A 20,676-nucleotide genomic window follows, 5' to 3' on the forward strand; every position below is an offset into this window, starting at 1 on the left:
TTCCTGACACCATCTGTTTTCTGACTACTTGTTTTGAGAGTGTGATGTTAGGATATATACAGAGCAGTTTTATGCCAGGTGTACATAAAGAGAATAGCATTGATTAGTCCTTTGACATGTTTCTTACTAACATTTGTTCGAAGTAGCTTGTGGCCTTGAATATGAGCCTCAATTTTAGGCAGATACTTTATCATGAAAAGAGAAGGACAAGCATGAAGGACCACTATCTAAATGGTCTCATCTAAATGCTTTCAAAACTTATTTCCTTCCTTGTAGCCCCTCCGTTACCATTCCTTCTTTATGCCCAGAAAAAAACAATATAACTAGGAAGATATACAGCATTTTCTCCACATTCAAGAATTTGAAGTAACTGCACTACTAGATAAGGATTTACTCTATCTTTGAGACAGACACGAAGACCTTTGAAAGGAGATCCATGTAATCCAAAGAATACAGGGGAGAAAAAAAGAACATCAAGGGGTGGAAGGTATTTGCCATGGCACCCAGAACATTTCCCAAAGTCTTTAGATAGGTTACCTGCCCTTTATCAACTCTTATTTGCTCCAATTCTGTTTTTAGACTGGATGCAGCAGCTGTTAAAAGATGGGGAAAGATTTTAATTTTATTTATGGACTCATATTCAGTTCATATTAAGTAGGAAGGACTAGTAAATTAGGAAGGCAAAATGGAATTCCCTGAAAGGTGCTTAAATATAAAGACAGCCCTAGTCTCACCTATTTCCTCTTTGCAATTCTCTATTTCTAGCTGCAGAGTCTCTTCTATGTTCTCTTTTAAACATTGTTCAGCTTGAATCTGTTCTTTTAAAAACAAAATTTCTGCCTTCAGTTTTTCTTCCAGATGATCGGCCGCAGTTCGTACACTAATAATGTCTTCACGATACTTGAGGACCAGTTCGCGGAGTTCCTGAAACAAAGGCTTAGATAGGTCAAACAACTGTCTTCCTGCATGTATATACTATGGTGTAATAAACTGTAAGGGACTTTGACTTAAAATTGATTTTGAAAAGGACAAAAGGAGGGAAAGATACAAAAGGGGAAATAGTCTTGAATGCTTTATAATATAGTAATTAGAAGTCTAGAGAATTCTCTCTTAACTGTTTTCAGAGTCCAGCTTACAGTGTTGTTTGAAAACATACAGTATTACCACAATTGCATAATAAGCTATTTTCCTTGATGTCAAATGCTTCCAAGCAGAAATGGGATGAACTTATGTGGCTACAAATCATACACTTTATAACTAAGAAACACTCTTTTCTCCTTATGAAACAAAAAATTAAGATAACAAAATATGGTGTAGGCTGCTTTAGAGTGAAAATACCAGTGATTGTTCAAGATATACTGAAAGTTATCTAGATGAAGGCAGATAAACACTAAAACATAACCATAGATAGGGTTGCAGTTTTTACTAATTTAAGATTTCAGTTTAGTTAAATATTACAATCAACATGTGGATCTACTCACATACATTACTAGAAACAAGTTTCTACTTTTCTAATCTTAAAAAAGTGATAGCTATTATTCCTAAACTTTAGTTGCAAGAATGTCTTACCCAATATTATGCCCTAAATCAGGGGTTCTCAACTTTGACAACTTTAAGATTTGTGGACTTCAACTCCCAGAATTCCTCAGCCAGCTTTGCTGGCTGAGGAATTCTGGGAGTTGAAGTCCACACGTCTTAAAGTTGCCAAGGTTGAGAACCCCTGCCCTAAATGGATCTATTTAAAATTAACCAAGAGGTATCCTACCTCTCCAGTTTCTGGAAGGATAAAATCCTCAGCTTGTTGTAAAGACACATGCAGACAATGTTTCCCTTGAAGGCTTTCGTTGTCTTTCTGGAGCCTCTCCAATTCCTCTGAAACAAGCTCTCGTGACTGCATCAGGACAGCCTCCAGCAAACAAAGAAAGAATTAAATCCTCAAAAATCAGCTCTTCAGATTAACTCACATTTCATTAACATGGTAGAAGCAGGTAGCAGACAAAACAGGAAAAAAAATACCAATATGAAGAATAGCCTTGCTCACTATGACTTTATCTCCCTGTTCCCACAACTTAATTAAATAGGTGAGCTGTGACGTTTTCAATTAAAACACTGAAAAAAGGGATCAGTTAAAAGATACAGCCAGTCTGTAAAGCTATTCAACACAAAACAAGCATAAGTATTCTGTGAAAACACATAAACCCAATTAAGGAAATATCCTTGAAGAGAAAGAGCTGGAGAGGAGAACCAATTAAAAGATTAAATTTTTGATTTTCAGAAATCACTTCCCAAACACTGACTGGTGTTGACCAGTCTATTGCTGGTTCCCTTGCCAATGGGAAAGTCTTGTCAGTACTTTCCTAGTGCAATGACTTATGGGATAGTAAGTACTTCCTAAAGAAACTAAGTCAGAGGTGTTAAAACTGGTGGCCCATGGGCCAGATGTGTCACATGCAGGCCATGCCCACCCCGGCTCCACAAAGGTCTGGACTGGAGGCTAAAACTTATAAGAAAGGTTGCTAGAATTGGGTATGTCTAGTTTAACGAAGAGAAGGACAAGGGGGGACATGACAGCAGTGTTCCAATATCTCAGGGGCTGCCATAAAGAAGAGGGAGTTAAGCTATTTTCCAAAGCACCTGAAGGCAGGACAAGAAGCAACGGATGGAAACTAATCAAGGAGAGAAGCAACCTAGAACTAAGGAGAAACTTCCTGACAGTGAGAACTATTAACCAGTGGAACAACCTGCCTCCAGAAGCTGTGAATGCTCCAACACTGGAAGTTTTTAAAGAAGAGACTGGACAGCCATTTGTCTAAAATGGTATAGGGTTTCCTGCCTGAGCAGGGGGTCAGACTAGATGACCTCCAAGGTCCCTTCCAACTTTTTTATTATTATTATTATTATGATGATGATGATGATGGATGATGGATCATCGCACAATCAGCCAGATGTTCAGACTGGATTTGGCATTTTGTCTACCTATCGAGTCCTTACCCAGGACCTGGGATAGGCAGATGTGGATGTTTGATGGTGTTACAGATATCGTCGCAGGATGGAAGCAGTTCCTAGTAAGGCTGCCTTTTGCAATTGACTAATAGCAAATTTGTCAGTGCCAATGGTGTTCAAGTGGTGCTCCAGTTGTTTTGGGATTGCACCCAAGGAGCCTATTACTATTGGTAGTACCCTTGCTTGCTTTTGCCACAGTCTTTCTATTTCTATTTGTAGGTCTTTGTATTTTGTTATCTTCTCCAGTTCTTTCTCTTCTATTCTGCTGTCTCCAGGCACTGCCACGTCCACTATCCAGACTTTTTTGTCTTTCTTATCGACAATTGTTAAGTCTGGGGTGTTATGTTGCAGGTGCTTGTCTGTTTGAATTCTGAAGTCCCAGAGCAGTTTAATTTTATCATTTTCTATGACTTTCTCTATTTTATGATCCCACCAGTTTTTGCTTACAGGCAAATGATATTTTTTGCAGATCTTCCAATGCACCATTGTTGCTACTTTGTCATGCCGCTGCTTGTAATCAGTCTGTGCAATCTTCTTGCAACAGCTTACCAAGTGGTCCACTGTTTCTTCAGCTTCTTTGCATAGGCGGCACTTACTGTCTGTTGCTTTCTTCTCAATTTTGACTGTATATGCATTTGTCCTTAAGGCTTGGTCTTGTGCAGCCAGAATTAGTCCCTCGGTCTCTTTCTTCAATTTTCCTGCTCTTAGCCATTGCCAGGTTTTATTATTATCTGCTTTCCCAGCTATTTTTTAATGTATTGGCCATGTAGTGCTTTGTCTTCCCATGCCTCTATTCTGTTCTTCATTTGGTCTTTCTTGTAGGCCAGTTTGGTCTCTCCAGTAGTCAGTAAGCCTTCCTGATATACTAATTTCAGTGCATCTTCATCATTGTTCTTCAGATATTCTTCCAAAGCCATTTTTTCTTCTTCAACCATCTGATGTACTTGTAGCATTCCACGCCCACCTATTTGCCTTGGTAGATAAAGTCTGTTAATGTCACTGCGTGGATGAAGGGCATGATTCATTGTCATTATTTTTCTGGTCTTCCTATCCATTGCTTTTAGTTCTGCTTGAGTCCAGTCCACTATTCCAGCTGTGTACCTAATGACTGGGATTGCCCAGGTGTTGATTGCCTTTATGGTATTTCCTCCATTGAGTTTGGACTTTAAGATCTTCTTCACTCTCTTGATGTATTCACCTCTAATCTTTTTCTTGACTTCAGTGTGCTTGATGTTGTCAGCTTGAAGGATACCCAAGTATTTGTAGTACTCTTCCTCATCCAGACTCTTAATGTTATTTTTGTGGGGCATCTTGATTCCTTCAGTTTTCACTATTTTTCCTTGTTTGATAGTAAGTGTGGCACATTTGTCCAAGCCAAACTCCATTACAATATCTTGGCTATATATACGGACAGTGTTGAGCAGCGATTCTATTTCAGATGATGTTTTTCCATACAGCTTCAGATCATCCATGTAAAGGAGATGGGATAGTCTGGTAGATGTTTTTGATGTTTGATAGCCATGTCCTGAGTTTTTATTATTATTATTATTATTATTGTTGTTGTTGTTGTTGTTGTTGTTGTTATTTTAAAAAAATCATGATACATCAGGATATGCCATGTGATGCGATCAAGTTTGACACCCCTGAACTAAGTAAAGATTCTGCATTTACAAATGATTTGGTCCACTTATTTCAACTGTGATTTGTTGGAAACATTAATAGTTAACTGGGTTCAGTTGTGGTAGCAAGGCCTTAGCAATTTTAACATTCTAGAAGTAAGTCAGCCACAGCAGATACAATTCTATAATAATTCATAATTACCTAACTTTAAAGAAAAACAAAGAACAAACACAGGAATCTACATTAAGTGAAAGAAGTTTGAGTGTACAGTTCTAGGAAAAAGAATAACTGTAGAATTGGCTGCATAAATAAAAATATAGAAACCCCCCCCTCCAAGGGCACATGATTTCCTCCAAAATACTGCAGAACAATAGATAACTCATAAGGAAGAAGACCAAGGTGTCTTCTAGAGCTTATTCTTACCACTATTAAGCTGCTATTTCATAGGCAGCACAGCTAATAAGACCATGAGGAGTTTATAGGAAACCCATCCAACTGAAATTCAGAGCTAACTTTTGTACCAATCCATCTTCCTGACTATATTTCTGGGCTTGCCTCCATAATGGCATGGCCCCAAGGTCTCTTATCTGTATCATTCCAATCAACTGTATACCTTTCTGTTCAGCTTTTTCCTAAATGTCATTCTGGCCTGTTAAGACAAACTGGTCTTTCACCATTTAGACCAGCTGGAAAAGAAACACACATCTGTTTTCTGATATCTAGGCAATACAGCAATCCTCTCTAGGTCCCAGCTTCAAAAAGTACAGGTGGTCCTTGTTCAATATTGTAAGAAGGATCATCCGAGTGACCATAAAACCAAAACCATGGCCGTCATCAAAAATACTATCTTAGTGTACAAGCAGGAACAAAAATAAGCAGTTTTGATGCTTGAATTTATTCATTTATTAGACTGGTATATCACTCATTTTGTATAATTCAAGGTGGTGTATATAATGTTTCTGCCTCCTATTCCTCCCACAATAACCTTGTGAGTAAGTTAGGCCAAAGAGCAGCTACAATGTATATATGAAAACAGGCAGCATGGTAGCCACAGCATTGTAAGCGTGTACGTTGTGACTGCCACTTATATACACATGCCACAATTTTACACAATACTGTTATCTTGCCTGTGTTGACGTCCCTATAGATGTTATTGGGACCCAAGTTGCCCAACACTGAAGGACAGACATCACCAGAAAACAACCGAACCCAACATCATCTGGGTTCTCCTCCCCTATTTACTGTCAAGCAGACCAGTATGTTCCTTAAACAATATCTAATTGATGCAGAGTGCCAAACTGGGTTAGGGCAGGTTTCCAAATTTCCCCTTCATAAACAGCATAAGGTAATTCCAACTGCAGATCTTAACTCACAGAAGACTGTTACGGTAGTCTAACTTGTTGCAGATGTATTGAAGAGAAGATACTGAAAGATCCCCTTCCCAGAAGCTCTGTGCCCCTTGTTGGTTCACTGGCTATTCCTATGAAACAATTTGTGCTTTTCATAGAGCATATAAAAGTTGGTTTTGCTCTTCAAATAAGGACAAGAAACAAACAGATACATTCTGTGCAGGCTTTTGAGAGCAAAACCAACTAAAATATCCTAAACTGTCCTCCATACTCAGCTAGAAATGGACAGCACCCAAGAGTGATACTTGTCTGTAGAAAAAACTTACTTCATTCTACAGTGCAGATAAATGGAATAATGTTCATATTGTTATTATATAACAATATTATAGATACAGAATAAACAACAAATATATTCAAATATGTGTATTAAAATAATTCTTCATTGTTTACCATTTGATCTTGGACATTTCTTTTAGCTTGACAAAATGCCTGCTGTAATTCACTAAGTAAGGCATCAGATTCCTGAACTCTAGCAGTAAGTGATGAGATCTGTCAAAAAAAGAGGGGGGGGGGATATGAATAAATTATACACACACATCACGAGTACCAAATGGCATATATAACTGGTATGCAAACATTTTCCTAACTTTTTAGCAGGCTTATTTGCATTTTTTTTCTATAGAATTCCATGCTGAAATCTCAGTAACAATGGGGCAAATGCTCCAAAATATTTAAAGGTAGTCTCCAAGTTGAGCTCTGCCTCTGGTGATTTCCCAAATACAACCATGTACAGGTAGTTGGAACTGCAATCTCGGTCACTGAGCAAAGCCCATAATCCTGGCACTCCCAATTGCACCAGTAAAGCAATCTTTGGGGTCATGAAGTGAATCTGCTGAAGGGTTTCCTTTCTCCTCTATGGGGCTCCAGAATGGAGCTGAACTCTTCAGGATTTCAACTCCATTTCTGCAGCCAGACAAAGAATTTCAACTTTATCTCCTCCACTTGAACCTTTCCTGCCAGCTTCCCCAATGACCCTCTGGAAAAGCTGGTGGAGAAGACTGCAAATGGCGATCACATGATCACGGGGCACTTGGTAATTGATGTAAATGCATGCTGTTGGTCAAGCACCAGAAATGCAGTCATGTGACTGTGAGGAGGAGCAACATTTTATGATGGCCAAAAGTAAAGCACCTTTTCTGAGGCCATTGTAACTTTGAACAGTTGTTAAACAACCAATTGTAACTTGAGGACTGTCTGCAGATTTTTAAAAAATCAACAATAGAGAATTGGTTTGCTACTGCTGCCTTCTGGGATGTTTTTTGAATTCCCAATCTATACTAACAACCTCATACTAATCATATTTGATCCTGTTAACTTTACTCTTAAAACATCTTCAGTATATTCTACAGTATACAATTTGTGTAAAAAGAATCAACCAGTTTAAATATATGCCCTATGCAATGGTCATTCTCACTTAAAGAATTTTTAGTTTTCTGTAAGATTTTCTTTACCTGATTTACTGAGTCTTCACTACTTTGTTTCATAAATTCCTCCAGCTCCTGTTTCTCTTGTATTGCTTTTTCTAGCTGATCGTTGGCCTGCCTCAACATCATCTGAAGTTTTTTCACCTATGGGGTTAGACACAATATAACATAAACATCCCTTTTCTAAATAAGGTTAAATTTTCCCCAAGACAAAAATCTATGCTTATAATTGAGAAACAAGATAAAATAAAGAAACCATGAAAATAAGAGTTTCATTATAGTCCACGCCCTCATTGCTTAATGATATAACCTTTTCTAACATCACAGCCATAACAAAATGTTAATACAGAATTCTGAATTCTTTATCTTAAAAGGGTAGAAAGATAATCTGTTGTGTTTGATTATGTTCATAAAAATGTACTATTTCCTCTTTTAGCATTAATGGAAATATCATACAATATGCTTTCATTCTCTGAAACGTAAGTATTCATAGCAGAACATAGAATCAAATACCTTATCCAAATGTTTATGAAGAAACTAAATTTAAAAGTTCTATAAATTCAGTTTAAACTTTAATAAGATCACTAGAGATTAAAAAAATCTGAAAGTATTTGGTTTGTCTTCTGGAGGGTTTACGCACAGGATCAGGTACTATTCTTTTTTTGAACTATTACCATCTGGCAGACGGTACAGGATAATAAAAACAAAAACAAATAGGCTGAAAAATAGTTTTTATCCCAGAGCTGTAACCATATTAAATATCACTGTATAGTGCAACATTGAAGTGCAATATTAGGGGCAGCGCAATGGTGAATAGAATGTGAAGGATGTGTGTATATAATGTATGTTGTTATTTGTGGTTTTTACTTGTGTATAGTGTGTACTGTGACAACACTTAATTTCATTGTGAGTTACACAATGACAATAAAGACATTCTATTCTATTCTATTCTATTCTATTCTATTCTATTCTATTCCTATTCTATCAACCTCCGACTTGTACATATATTTGAGAATGAATAAGAGGTTGAACTGAGTTGAAAGCAAACAAAGGAACTCTTTCCCCAAATTAGGTGCTTTTAACTCATTTCTCATGAAAACAAGAACAGATTTGCTCGCACCCTTATACAGACATGGGTGGAAGGCAGAAATCTCTGCACCTGTAAGTGACTCATGAACTGTAAAGAAAATAAGCATAATGATATAACTGGGGAATCATCATATGTTGAAGGGACAGTCAGTGCAGGGAATCAGTCTAAGTGAATCAGCTTAAAAACCAACTCTGATATTGAAAACAAGCTCAAAGTCTTTAATTAATGAACTCCAAATCCAAATCATTCAATACTGACCAACAATTAAGTACTCTTTAAAGCAGGGGTAGGCAACCTTGGCTCTTTTATGACTCGTGGACAGCCAGTTGTGCTGGCTCAGGAATTCTGGGAGTTGAAATCTACGAGTCATAAAAGAGCCAAAGTTGCCTACCCCTGCTTTAAACAATCTGAATGGTTGTGCATAAACAGCAAATGAATTTTATTGCAAAAGTCAGGACAGAAGCAATATTTATAATAAGTTATTTTTCTTATGCCTGTATATAATAAATGATGCTGAACTAACTGGTCATTGAATTAACACAAGGAGTAAGTTTGCGTAAGCGGCATTAATTTACCTATAATAATAATAATAATAATAATAATAATAATAATAATAATAATAATAATAATAATAATAATATCCTTCAAGCTGACAACATCAAGCACACTGAAGTCAAGAAAAAGATTAGAGGTGAATACATCAAGAGAGTGAAGAAGATCTTAAAATCCAAACTCAATGGAGGAAATACCATAAAGGCAATCAACACCTGGGCAATCCCAGTCATTAGGTACACAGCTGGAATAGTGGACTGGACTCAAGCAGAACTAAAAGCAATGGATAGGCAGACCAGAAAAATAATGACAATGAATCATGCCCTTCATCCACGCAGTGACATTGATAGACTTTATCTACCAAGGCAAATAGGTGGGCGTGGAATGCTACAAGTACATCAGATGGTTGAAGAAGAAAAAATGGCTTTGGAAGAATATCTGAAGAACAATGATGAAGATGCACTGAAATTAGTATATCAGGAAGGCTTACTAACTACTGGAGAGACCAAACTGGCCTACAAGAAAGACCAAATGAAGAACAGAATAGAGGCATGGGAAGACAAAGCACTACATGGCCAATACATGAAAAAAATAGCTGGGAAAGCAGATAATAATAAAACCTGGCAATGGCTAAGAGCAGGAAAATTGAAGAAAGAGACCGAGGGACTAATTCTGGCTGCACAAGACCAAGCCTTAAGGACAAATGCATACAAAGTCAAAATTGAGAAGACAGCAACAGACAGTAAGTGCCGCCTATGCAAAGAAGCTGAAGAAACAGTGGACCACTTGGTAAGCTGTTGCAAGAAGATTGCACAAACTGATTACAAGCAGCGGCATGACAAAGTAGCAACAATGGTGCATTGGAAGATCTGCAAAAAATATCATTTGCCTGTAAGCAAAAACTGGTGGGATCATAAAATAGAGAAAGTCATAGAAAATGATAAAATTAAACTGCTCTGGGACTTCAGAATTCAAACAGACAAGCACCTGCAACATAACACCCCAGACTTAACAATTGTCGATAAGAAAGACAAAAAAGTCTGGATAGTGGACGTGGCAGTGCCTGGAGACAGCAGAATAGAAGAGAAAGAACTGGAGAAGATAACAAAATACAAAGACCTACAAATAGAAATAGAAAGACTGTGGCAAAAGCAAGCAAGGGTAGTACCAATAGTCATAGGCTCCTTGGGTGCAATCCCAAAACAACTGGAGCACCACTTGAACACCATTGGCATTGACAAATTCGCTATTAGTCAATTGCAAAAGGCAGCCTTATTAGGAACTGCTTCCATCCTGCGACGATATCTGTAATACCATCAAACATCCACATCTGCCTATCCCAGGTCCTGGGTAAGGACTCGATAGGTAGACAAAATGCCAAATCCAGTCTGAACATCTGGCTGACTGTGCGATGATCGATAATAATAATAATAGTAGTAAAGTTGGAAGGGACCTTGGAGGTCATCTAGTCCAACCCCCTGCTCGGCAGGAAACCCTACACCATTTCGGACAAATGGCTGTCCAGTCTCTTCTTTATTTTTTATTTTTAATTTTTTTTTTTTTATTGAAAATTTTTAAATTTTTTACAAAAACAAATCCCCTTCCCATACCCCCCCCCAACCCTACCTCACCCCCCTCCTCCCCAACCTCCCAAACCCTCCCCTAGACTTCCCAGAGCTCAGTACAGGCTTAATTGAGAAAAAAACTTAAAACACTTTTAAAACCTAAACAAATTTAAATACAATCATCATTCTATATAAACTCCCTCCAAAAACGCAAATTTAAAAATTACTTTCTTTGAATATCTATAGCTATAATGTAAAATCTAATTTCTCCCTCTTTCTTTATCCTAATACAAAAAGATAAACATATAAACCTTTGTTGTACCATTAAAACTAAATACTCTTAGAAAACTTAAAGTAAATAAATATTTCCTTCAATCTTCATCATCTTCTCACCTATCCAAAAAAAAAAAAAAAAAACTTAAAAATCCTAAACAAATCTAGACACATTTAGTTAAACAAATTATTTTCTCTTAAAAATATTAATAATAATATTTAAAAGCTTGAAACACTTTTAAATCCTAAACAAATATAAATACAATCATCATTCTATATAAACTTTCTCCAAAAACACAGATTTAAGCATTACTTTCTTTCCTAAACAAATCTAGACATTTAATTAAGCAAATTATTTTCTCTTAGAAATATTAATAATAATATTTAAAAACAAAATTTAAGCATTACTTGAAACTTAAACAAATTATACTCCCTTCGAAACACAAATTTATTAGAATCCCCTCACTGAAATAAACAAATTATAATCCCTTCAAAACACAGTTTTAAACAATATTATCATTAAAGGTTTAAAACTTAAAACTGAAATATATTATTATCCCAAAACACATATTTAGACATTACATAAGACATTTTCCAAAAACGATATAAGTTTTACTTCTCCCACAATCTCAATAGTAAACTTGTCTAAAGTTCTCATTCAATGTCCATAATTTTCTGTCCAATAACCAGTTGCACCCACTATAAACACAAACTTCTTATCTAAAATTTTCATTCAATATCCATAATCTTCTGTCTAATAGCCAGTTGCATCTACTATAAGCACAATCCATATGGGTCTCTCTTGCCCGCAAGCATCGAAAAAAATGCGTGGAATTCTGCCCTTGAAGATCGCTCCAAAGAGTTTGTAAGTCCTGGTTGACCCACCAGCTCAGGAATCAGTACCTGTGAAACTTCCTCAACCTCCTTCTTCTGTTGGTCTTTCTCTTTACATTTATATGTTACTTTTTCTTTACATTTATATGTTGCACAAGTCTCAGGGACCGATACCTGTAAAACTTCCTCAGTAAATTCCTCCTTGTGTTGATCTTCACAGTTGTAAGTTGTACAAGTTATCCTCTGCCCGTTCCTCTCTTGTTGGTGCCCCTCAAGCTGAAATTTCCCAATTTCGATTTCAGGCAGCAATTCCACCCTTGAAGATGGCTCCAAAGACTTTGTAGGTCTAACTTCTCCCAGAGCTACCCTTGAAGATTGCTCCAAAGACTTTGTAAGTCCAACATCTCCCAGAGATTCAGAGACCGCTGAATATGAAACTTCCTTAACCTTCTTCTGTTGCTGCTTTTCTTTGGAGGTATGTGCTACACAAGTTGTCTTCTGCTCCTCAATCTGGACTTGTTGAGACCTAATAGATGGCGATGCACATACCCCCAGGACCGAAGTATAAAAATCTTTTGCTTGAGAAACAGTATTAAGTCTATGACATGTCCCCAGGTAGGTCACCACCATTCCAGTCGGAATATCCCATCTGAATAGAATTTTTCTCTTTTTAAGTTCATTTACTAGAAAAGCAAACTCCTTTCTTCTTCTTAAAATTTTAGATGGGATCTCCTTAAAAATTATGACATCTTGTGAAGCAATTTGAAATCTCTTCTTATAATAGGCTTGAACAATTTGATTGCGTAAGGATCTTTTACCAAAGTAAATTACCACATCTCTTGGCAGATTCTTCTGTGCTGCCACCACAGAGTTAACCCTAAATAATTTTTCAATTTCACTAAGTATTCCCTCTTTTTCTTTATTCAAAATCAATGCAAAGTCCTTTGCAACCATTTCTTTCAAATCTTCGTGCAAAGACTCTTCCAGGCCTCTGATTCTTAAGGCATATTCCATTTGTCCATATTGAAGCATAAGAATCTCATTTTCCATTTCTTTTTCCATACTTTCAATTTTCCCCTACATTATGTCCACTTTTTCAGCTACCTCTTCCACATGGGAGTTCACCTTTTCAAGAACAGAAGCAACTCCTTCTAAAGCCAAAACAAAATCTTGTCTCAAGATCTTATTATTTTCCTCTAAAATCTTTTTCATTTCTGCCCTAATTTGAATTATAACATCTCCCATCATGTTTTGTAAATCCTTCATAGTTATTAGCTGACCCCCAGAAGAGGGTGAAACTGTTGATTTAGAAGCTGTAGAAATCCCTGGACGCTTTGGAGCCATCTTAAAGAAAAACCTTTAGCCCTTCTTAAAAAATTATAAAAATTCCTTCAAAAATCATAACTCCCTCCAAAGAAGGTCATTATAATAAAAAGAAAAAAGGGGGAAAAAAAGGAAGAGAAAAAGAATTAAAAAAAAGCTTTAATCCTTCTTAAAAATTGCAAAAAATTAAACAGAAAAAAGTCCTTCAAAAAAGAGTCATTACAATATAAAGAAGGGAGAAGAAAAAAATAATAATAATAATAATAATAATTAAATAGAAAAAGTCCATTCCAAAAAAAAAATACTTAGAGATACCAAAAACAACCATTCCAATCATAAGAAAATAAAAAGGGAAAGGGAAAGGAAAGAAAAAGAAACACCAAAAAACCTGCCGGTCAGCATTCTAACTTCAAAAAAAAAAAAACACCGAGAGATTTGCCGATCGCCATTTTACTTTCCCTTTCAACAGAGAAAAAAAAAAATAAAATAAAATAAAAAGAGAGAATAAAAATAGAAGCAAGTCTTAAAACTTAAAATCCAAATAAATCAAAGAAAGGAAAAACTAAATCCTCTACTCAGCTCTGTCCGTTTATAAAAAAAAACTCACCAGTTCTCTTTAAGCACGGAGGTGTTGCAGCGGCTCGTTTTGTCCCTGAGGACAAAAACAGCTGGGAAGCGGAGACAAGTCCGAACTCCGTGGGAGCACTCCTTTCACCCCCCCCAAAAAAAAACTTGGGGGGTGCAAAAGAGGCTCTACCACTATTCGGACACTCTCTACCCCCCCCCTTTGCCCGGGAGGGGGATTTTGAACCGCTGAACAGCTGGTGTCTGCTGTTCATAGCGGTTCTTACACTTACCCAGGGAAGACGGCTACAAAGTAGCCGCCATCGCGCGCGCAAAATCCACCGGAAGTCCTGTCCAGTCTCTTCTTAAAAACTTCCAGTGTTGGAGCATTTACTGCTTCTGGAGGCAAGCTGTTCCACTGATTAATTGTTCTAACTGTCAGGAAGTTTCTCCTTAGTTCTAGGTTGCTTCTCTCCTTGATTAGTTTTCACCCGTTGCTTCTTGTCCTGCCTTCAGGTGCTTTGGAGAATAGCTTAATTCCCTCTTCTTTATGGCAGCCCCTGAGATATTGGAACACTGCTATCATGTCCCCCCTTGTCCTTCTCTTCGTTAAACTAGACATACCCAATTCTAGCAACCGTTCCTTATATGTTTTAGCCACGAGAATTCGTAATGTAGCAAAGAGAACAAGCGCTAGCAATGTTGTTTTTACCCACTGCTTATTCTGTCTTAAGGTCCAGCAGCTTTCCCTTGACATAAATAGCAACAGGCATTTCACAGATGTCTCTACCTCAGCTGCACACACTGACTTGGCTATTCTTGGATTAGGCATGAATATCAGTATGAATATTACTGAGAGAGAGTTCAAAGGCCAGCTCCTATAGGGCAAAGGTGTTGGAACTGGGGAATTTGCTGAGACCCAGGTGAGTTTTCAAAGTTCAGATCTCTCTCCAATTGTTTAATGGGTGTGTGGCTTATTCTTATTAGATGGCTTCCCTATAAATGTCTCATTTATTACAGGGAGGTAACTCTTTTCATATACTCTATTGGCCAAACTAATGAGTTTTAAATATGCTGAATCCTAAGAAGTTGAGTCAGAATAGACAAAACTGAAATAGTAACTGAAAAGGAGTAATATCTAAGGTTCATAGAGAACCACCAACAAACGTGTCCTCATTTTACACCAGTGTTTCCCAAACTTGACAATTTTAAGGCATGAGGACTTCAACTCCCAGAATTCCACAGCTAGCAACGCTGGCTGTGGAATTCTGGGAGTTGAAGTCCACATGCCTTAAAATTGTCAAGTTTGGGAAACACTGTTTTACACTAACACCTTTAATAGGATGAAATATGAATGGGATGATCAATGAACGTGGATTGCCTTTGTGATTTTTTACTGCATTTTATTTTAATTTTATGATGTAAATTGCCCTGAGTTGTGAAAAGATAGGGTAGTATTGGTGCTGTAATTAGTAACTAAATAGCCCTAAGTGAAAATTAACTTTTTATTTCTCCTTACCCCTTGGAATCATCTCACTTTCTGTTTGATTATTTATTTATTTATTTATTTATTTATTTATTTATTTATTTATTTATGAGACTTATATACCGCTTTAAGTGCAAGCACTCTCTAAGCGGTGTACACCAGTAAGCAATGTATATGTCGGGCCTTAGAGGAGGGCGCTCCCAAAACCCCGTTCCAGACGGATACTCACCTAATGGCCAGCAAGCTTCCTGAGTTGACTACGGTGATCTGAGGCCCGACATCCAGCTGACGATGCCGAGCATGCGCAGTCCAATCGCCGTGCATGCGCAGTTGATGCCTGCGCAGTCCAATTGCCGTGCATGCGCAGTTGGTGCCTAGGACAAGGCCACGCATGCGCAAAGGACCGAGACAGCCTAAACCACTAACTGCGCATGCGTGGCCACAGAACTGAAGCAGATAGAGCGATCGCACTACAGCTGGACAAAGGCATCGTCTGGAAGCTTCGGGATTAATGGCCGGTTATGCGAGAATGGGGCGGGGTAAGACATAGGGGTGGTGCTGTATGGGTGTTGGCGTGGGTGGTGCTGCATGGGCGTTGGTGTGGGTGTGAGAAAGGTGGGGCAACGATGAATTGTATATAACCACACTTGGAAGAAATGATCCTTAGTGCTGACTTTGTGCATCCGGTGTAAGAAGCATATTAAAGCGTTAGTCCTCGTACCTGGCGTGGTGTTTGTGTGGTGATACTTGGAGCTGGAGTCAGGACGAGGTTACAGTAAGTCAGCACTAAGGATCATTTCTTACAGTATATATATATATATATGTATGTATGTATGTATGTATATGTTGGGTGGCTTGCTGGTGCAAATCCAAACAACTTGCCGTCTGGAGAGCCGAAACACAGACCACCCTCAAGACAGATACACACACCAACAAACTCCGAAGACTACAAGAACGCCAGAAACAAACCCCTCCCCCCTCACAGCCACACATGAAGCAAACAGTGCATAACATCTCAGATAGGATCCTCACCAAAGCCGAAACCAATGTCCTTTCCAAAGGATTCAACTTTGCAGTCACTCCCAAACACATCCCCACTGAAACCATTATATGTGGAATTGAAACCAGCCTGACCAAAATCAACCCCGACGATGCTAACAGAATCAGACTCGAAATCACCAACATCCTCTGCACCAGCAAGCCACCCAAAAGCAACTTACCCAAAGAGGAACAGACAGCACTACGTAACCTTAAAGAAGACACCAGCATAATAATCCTACCAGCAGACAAGGGCAACGCCACGGTGGTTATGAACACATTTGACTACCAAACCAAATTAACCAACCTACTCCAAGACTCCACATACAAACCCCTAAATACAGATCCCACCACCTACCTGAAAAAAACCACCAGATCCAAAATAAAAGCCTCCCCCATTAGCGAAGAGATCCAGCAAAGAATCATTCCCAGAGAGAAATCATCCAGATGCCCCAACTCTATGGTCTCCCCAAGATACACAAAGAAGGAACCCCACTCAGACCTATAGTCAGCTCCATAGGCTCACCTCTACAAAACCTAGCCAAATTTCTCGCCAAACAACTACAGCCCTATGCAGAATCCATTACCTCACACGTAAAAAACTCATTCCAGTTTATAGAGATCATAAAGAAACAAAACTTACAGACCAGCGACCTACTAGTGAGCTTCGATGTCATATCCCTCTTCACACAAGTGCCTATCAAAGAAGCCTTGACAGCTATCCAAAACAAATATAACCCCCCCAAACACATCTTAGATCTGACCAACCACTGCCTATCCAACACATAATTCATCTATAATGGACAAAAATACAAACAAACAGAAGGAGCACCCATGGGATCACCCCTCTCACCTGTCATTGCCAACCTCTACATGGAACACTTTGAAACCCAAGCTCTAGAAAAATCGGATCACAAACCCAAACTCTGGCTCAGATACGTAGACGACACCTTCATAATCTGGCCACATGGGAAAGAAAAATTGGACAACTTCCTCACACACCTCAACAGCCTACACCCCAAAATACAGTTCACCATGGAAACAGAAACTAACAACCAACTTCCCTTCCTGGATGTCTTAGTCTACAATAAATCCAATGGCTCCCTAGGACACACCATCTACCAGAAGAAAACACACACAAACCGCTATCTGCACGCTCTCTCACACCAACACCCAGCACAGATCAACTCTGTAGCCAAGACACTCATCTCCAGAACAAAACGCTTAGCTGACGAACAACACCTAAAACCCGAACTACACAGTCTCACCAATGTACTAACATCCAATGGATTCCATAGAAATAAGATTACAAACCTAATCCAAAAAGAAACCCCCACTAAAATCCAAGACAAAGAACAAGAACACGGCAAAGCCATCCTCCCATACATAAAAGGCATCACAGACAGAATCAGTAAGATCCTCCATAAACACAACATCAAAACAGCATTCTGCACAAACAGAAAAATATACACCATCCTTAGAAACCCCAAAGATAAAATTGAATTAGAAAATCAAGGAGTATACGAAATCCCATGCACCACTTGTCCCACCACATACATCGGACAAACCAACAGAAGAATAAGTGCACGCATTGAAGAACATAAGAACTCAATCAAAAAAGAGGAAACAACATCTTCCCTGGTCCAACACCTTAAAGCTACAGGACATGAAATTGACTTTAAAAATACCAGAACCATTGCTAAAAGTGAACATTTTAATAACAGAATAATCAGAGAAGCCATTGAGATAGAAAAACGCCCACACAGCATGAACAAGCGAGATGATACCTCCCGCCTACCAGCCATTTGGAAACCCGCCCTCATTGACAAACGACTCCCTAACACAAAAAATGATACCAGACCAACACTCACAAAAACCACACAGGAGGTCACCACCAAACATCCACGCAAAAAACAAACCCAAAGCCACACTGACTATGAGGCACGACCACAAACCAGAAGCCAGACCACAGCTGCATCATTAGCCACTTTAAACCCCCCCAATCCATACATGAAGCAAACTGACACCCTCCATGAAGAGGAAACACGACCACGAACACGAAGCCAAGGAATGGCAGGGCAGCCCAAAATCTTGAATCCCTCTGCAACTCAGACTAACCTGAGCACAACCAAACAGAACACTCCCCCAGCCAATCAGAGCACAGCCAAGCCCCTAACCATTCAGAACACACCTCCACCCAATCAGAACACAGCCAAGCTCCCATCCAATCAGTTCATACCCTCACTTGCAGTTAAAAGGAAGAAACAGCTAAAACCACACATTGCTGCTCAAAGCAAGAAGCTAAAAACACCAGCCTGAAGATGACGAATGTGACTTCGTCGAAACGTTGCCAAGACACTTCCAATTTTACGCGGGAGAAAACCCGAACAACCAAAGACCTATATATATATATATATATATGTAGGTCTTTGGTTGTTCGGGTTTTCTCCCGCGTAAAATTGGAAGTGTCTTGGCGATGTTTCGACGAAGTCCCATTAGTCATCTTCAGGCTGGTATTTTCAGCTTCGTGCTTCGAGGAGCACGAAGCTGAAAACACCAGCCTGAAGATGACGAATGGGACTTCGTCGAAACATCGCCAAGACACTGCCCCCAACAATCTGGGTCCTCATTTTACCTACCCCGGAAGGATGGAAGGCTGAGTCAACCTTGAGCCGGTGAGATTTGAACCGCTGACCTGCTGAACACAATCAGCTAAAGTTGCCTGCAGTACTGCACTCTAACTGCTGCGCCACCTCGGCTCATCAACTGAGAGACCAAACTGCACTCACCTGATCCCTTGTTTCAGCCTCTTGAATCTGGATACCTTGCAACTGTTTTTCATAATTTGAACACATATCACAGCGCCTTCCCAGCTTGTTCCCAGCATTTTGCACCTGGAGAACATAAAACCGTTACTTCTCTGGGAAGCTTCATAGAAGAATATGTGTAATTTCAACTATGATGATGGCTATAACTGTAGCAATTTTGGATAAAAATCAAGATATTTTCAGGAGAGAGGTAGCATGTAATACACAAATCATCCTCTGTGTAATACATAATCATCTGTAAAATACTGATGAGAGTATATAGCAGTGGTGGCAAACCTATGGCATACGTGCCAGAGGGGGGGTACTCAGAGCCCTCTCTGTGGGCACGCGCACCTCGCTCTTTGGCTAAGTTTTCGCAGGAAAAAGCCATTTCTCAAGATCCTTCCTAGCTCTTTTTAAGAGCAATCCTGCGAAAACTTAGCCAAAGAGCTTGCAGTCCATTGGGATACAGTCTTTTAGCTCCTATAGAGTGCTTCCAAAAACAGCCAATCCCTTTGTTTGGAAGTGCTTCATAGGTGTGGGAGCATTTTTTTATCCCAACAGAGATCTGGCAGAAGGCTCTGTTTCTCAAGCGCCCAATTCCAGGCATATGGAGCTTGCAGATCTGACAAAGACTGCAAGCTCCGTATGCCTGGAATGGGGTGCTTGAGAAACGGAGCGCTCCTTTCCATGCAGTCACACAGGGTGCTTCAAAATGCAGGGAATCTCTGCATTTTGAATAGCCCCACCAGAGCACAAACACTCCACAATCCACAGTGCCAAACCCTAATCCCCACCACAACCCAGGGCATCCACAAGGCCAAATCCTAACTCCCATCCCCGAGCAACCACATTCCTTCACTAACCTCCTTTCGAGCTCCATTCTCTGTGTGCAGGGCAACAAAAGAAGTTTGTGGGACTAAAAAAAAAAATCTGACCTTCCAACTTCTTGTGGAAAAAAAAAGATCTCGCAAAGTTGGAAGGTCTGGTTGAACTTTTTTTTTTAACCGGTAGTCCCACAAGCTTCTTTTATTACCCTGCATGCGGTGGTGGAGAACAGAGCTGGAAAGGAGGTTAGTGAAGGGAGGCTTTGGGGAAGCAAGGGGAGACAAGGAAAGGTCTGTTCTGCTCTCCGCCAGCATCAGGGCTCGGAGGCTTGTTTTCACCAAGAAAAAGCCATTTCCCAAGCCCCTTCCTAGTGAAAACGGAGCCAAAGCGTGCCTCTCTCTTATTGAGAGCAATCCTGCGAAAACAAAGATCACGAAGGATAGCACAGTTAGTTCTAAAAATGAAATCCTTAAAATGTGGAATTCTCTGCCAAATAATTTTAAGTCAATGAAAGCATTTGGGATTGCTTTCCTTTGTTTGTTTGGATCATTTTTTGCTTGTGGGCAGCTGTTTTCAGCTTTGAATTATATCAAATCTGATACCAGAAACAGATTAACAGATGCCCTTAGTGCTGCATGTGTTGCTCTCAAACTTACAAAGTATGAGCCAAGGTTTGACAAAATATCAGCATGCATACAACAGCAAAAATCACATTAACTGTTCAAAAGCATGCCAAATGCAAACTTTTACCTTTCAATAAAAATTGTTTGTATCATTGAAAGCTTTGTTATTGTATTTTTCTTTTAAGACAAAAGATGTTAATGTATGAGTTGTTTGTTCTAAACTAAAATCTCAGTATT

General features: G+C 39.0%; 1 protein-coding gene across 2 annotated transcripts in view; it reads right to left on the minus strand.

Annotated features, from left to right (window-relative positions):
• Positions 1 to 8: 8 nt before the first annotated feature.
• The window catches only part of LOC120317610 (rab GTPase-binding effector protein 1-like), an 86,919-nt gene continuing 66,251 nt past the window's right edge, over positions 9 to 20,676 (minus strand). The window contains exons 10-15 of one of the 2 annotated variants that reach the window (XM_039364329.1): positions 18,971 to 19,075; positions 7,484 to 7,600; positions 6,423 to 6,521; positions 1,766 to 1,906; positions 735 to 924; positions 9 to 593 (exon numbers count right to left, since the gene is read on the minus strand). In XM_039364329.1, the coding sequence (XP_039220263.1) occupies positions 391 to 593; positions 735 to 924; positions 1,766 to 1,906; positions 6,423 to 6,521; positions 7,484 to 7,600; positions 18,971 to 19,075 (855 nt within the window). In that variant the 3' untranslated portion in view covers positions 9 to 390. Of the gene's footprint in view, positions 594 to 734; positions 925 to 1,765; positions 1,907 to 6,422; positions 6,522 to 7,483; positions 7,601 to 18,966; positions 19,076 to 20,676 lie in introns of those variants that run through there. The other variant, XR_005559279.1, reaches the window with a different exon arrangement.

This window comes from Crotalus tigris, unplaced genomic scaffold (assembly GCF_016545835.1).
Source record: "Crotalus tigris isolate CLP2741 ecotype Arizona unplaced genomic scaffold, ASM1654583v1 scf7180000019752.108439, whole genome shotgun sequence".
NCBI classification, from domain to species: domain Eukaryota; kingdom Metazoa; phylum Chordata; class Lepidosauria; order Squamata; family Viperidae; genus Crotalus; species Crotalus tigris.